Genomic DNA, 3,086 nt, shown 5'->3' on the forward strand with positions numbered 1-3,086 from the left:
TAATTTAAGATTATATAAATGATCTACTAATATGTATAATGAATAAATAGAAACAACAAATAAGAACATTATTTGAAGGGCAAGGCAAAAATACCACTTATCAGTTTTGAAATTTTATCTGTTGAAGACAAGAATTGGTTCTACGTTATGGGTACTCCTAACCAGACATGATCAGATGAGGTAAGGGATTTATTATTATGTTGATGAGTTGTATATTGAAATAAATATTAGTCCTGTGTTACATATGAATATTTGTAACTGTTTATATTGTTATATTTGGAAATGTATATTTGTATATACATATGCAGTGTGTTACATGTTCACTGATAAGTACATCATATTTACATAAGTAGTGCTAGATTATTTGAGTCTTAATTTGTTTATTTATTATCAACTATGAAATTAATTTATAATGCAGCAAATTGATGCATGCTTTTACTATCTGCGAAAGAAGTCCAAGTATGATTCCAATAGCTCATATACGTTCAACACTGTAGATTGCAATTTCATGAACATTGTTAGAAGGGTTTTTGATGTGTATAAAGTGGATGATGCATCTCTTACTGATGGTGGAAAGGAATACCATCTGCATGAATACATAAGCGGATTTCGCATGCATACTACAGTTCCATGGCATACGGTTGATCATATCTTCATTCCTGTTCACGTAAAGGCCAAACATCATTGGGTTCTTGCAGTTATATCTTTCAATCATAGGTGCATATATGTATATGATTCTTTGTCAGCTGCTGGTCATGATGCTGTGGTGCTTAGCAAAATTGAAAAGTTAGCGAAGGTTATACCTATATGTCTTATTGCATATAAATTCTACGAGAATAAGGGTATTGACATTGACAATCATCCTAAATACAAATTGAATGAGAAGATGGATCCATTTGGTGTTTCAGTTGTGGAGAATGTGCCTCAACAACCAAGTGGCAGCTTGTAAGTAACGAATATACATATTACTTGTATATATACATATGCATTAAAATTGTAACAACTACTTACTTATTAATGTATGTATTTGCAGGGACTGTGGCTTATATATGGTTACGTATGTCGAGTGCCTTACTTTTGGTGAAGGTGTTCATCTGTTGATTTTGACCCAAATCTTATTCGCATAAGATACGCTTCACTGTTATGGGACTATGCTACTAGGAAGGCAGAAGCGGAGGCACAAAGTGATGATGAAGCACCAATGAGGCCTCTTCGGAAAATTGAATTAACAGAAGGCACAGAAGTGCATGACATTTGATTTGTATTTTATTTTGTTGAAGTTAACAATAGTTAAATTTAGGTGGATAAATATTATTTTTTGAAATATTTCATGGGATTCATATTTTACTTTAATGGTCAAAGATGGTATTTTAATGTTCCTTAACTGTTATGTTAAGTTTTTGATGTTTAATTGTTTAATCGTTTAATCTTTTATTTTTCATGATTAGTATATGTCTTTATAATTTTTTTCTGCAGCTTTTCATAGGTATTTTTTAATAATGTATGTGTATATTTGTAATAACACATAAGCTTTTTTCAATGAACATATTTATTTTAAACATACATATGCTTATTCCAGTAAATAATTGTACTTTTAACAGTCATATGTATTTTTAGTTAACAAATCAGTTTTTAAATATTATGCATATATACATATATATATATATACATATATAATAAATAATATGTATTTTAAGATACAGGAAAATGTATATATGTATTTATCACATACTTACATATGTATTTATGCTTCACGCATATGTATATATGTATTTTACACAGTTATCGATTTGTATATTTGTATATATGTATTTTACACACTAACGCAAATGTATATATATATATATATATATATATATATATATATATATATATATTTATGCATAGTATATTATCATATATACATTTATACATATGCTTTAATTTATATGTATGTGAATTTATATATTTGTAAAAACCACAATATAAATACATACATTACATTTATATATACACATCATGCATATATATATATATGTATATACATATGTATATTCTTATCTTGAAAAAAAATCATATAATACTAACAAATACTTTGTATTTACCATTATACGTATGTACAAAAATGTAAATACAAATATATATTTTTTGTATTTATGTCGATATATATGCAATTCTATAAATTATAATATATACAAATTACATCTTACTATGTGTAGCTATAAAAAATGTATAAATCAAAGATATTATATGAAATAATTTTACAATATATTCTTATTTAATTCAGCTTAAAAAAATTAAAATTTTCCAACATATTAATAACAACAACTTCAATAACATCAAACATTTTTTTCAAATAAAAATTCTTATATATTTTCATCAAAGAAAATTTTTTTGCAAGGGTTTATTATCTAAATACATCAACCAACTTATCATTTGTTGTATTTCCTACATGAACGCTCATTATGCCCTTTACATCCACACGAACCACAATAATTTTTATTTTTCTTTCCAAACATATCTTTTCTGGACTTTCCACGATCCTTCTTTGGAGGTCTTCCAGGGGGTCCCTTGTATTTTGGTGGCAGAACTACCTCATCCAAAATTTCCTTAGGAATTATCCAGTCATCTTTGTGTGGTAAAGGATAAACTGGAAGATCATATGTCCGCAAGATTGTTTTTGGCTTGTAAAGATCAGAGCAATATGGTCCCTTCTTAAAATTCTTGCTATCAAGAACTGCACAAGTATGAACACACGGTTTCTCATCCAACTGAAATGCATAGCAAGAACATTTTTTTCCTCAAGACAAACAATAAAATGTTTCTCCTTGTCGTGGATTTTATAAATATACTCTGATTAAGGTATTACTGAAATTAATAAACAAAATTAATCACTAAAATAAATAACATTTGCAAGGTTATGTCAAAAATAGTTTTGCAAATGTATTTAACCATCTCAGCATATGTATTTTTCTGCAAGGTTATGTCAGAAACAATTTTGCAAATGTATTTAACCATCTCAGCATATGTATTTTCCTGCCATGCATATGTATTTTTATTACAGAAAATAATTTCTAATGTGTATATAATCATATATATAAAGCATA

The 3,086-nt window shown here is 27.3% G+C and overlaps 1 protein-coding gene across 1 annotated transcript; it reads right to left on the bottom strand.

The window, feature by feature from the left end:
• Positions 1-2,411: 2,411 nt before the first annotated feature.
• On the bottom strand, positions 2,412-2,750 carry LOC124892883 (the record flags this gene model as incomplete). Its single annotated transcript, XM_047404066.1, has 1 exon — positions 2,412-2,750. A coding segment is annotated over one exon (339 nt), but the record flags the coding sequence as incomplete, so codon positions are not given.
• Positions 2,751-3,086: the final 336 nt, after the last annotated feature.

The sequence above is a fragment of the Capsicum annuum genome, unplaced genomic scaffold (assembly GCF_002878395.1).
Source record: "Capsicum annuum cultivar UCD-10X-F1 unplaced genomic scaffold, UCD10Xv1.1 ctg51604, whole genome shotgun sequence".
Lineage (NCBI taxonomy): Eukaryota > Viridiplantae > Streptophyta > Magnoliopsida > Solanales > Solanaceae > Capsicum > Capsicum annuum.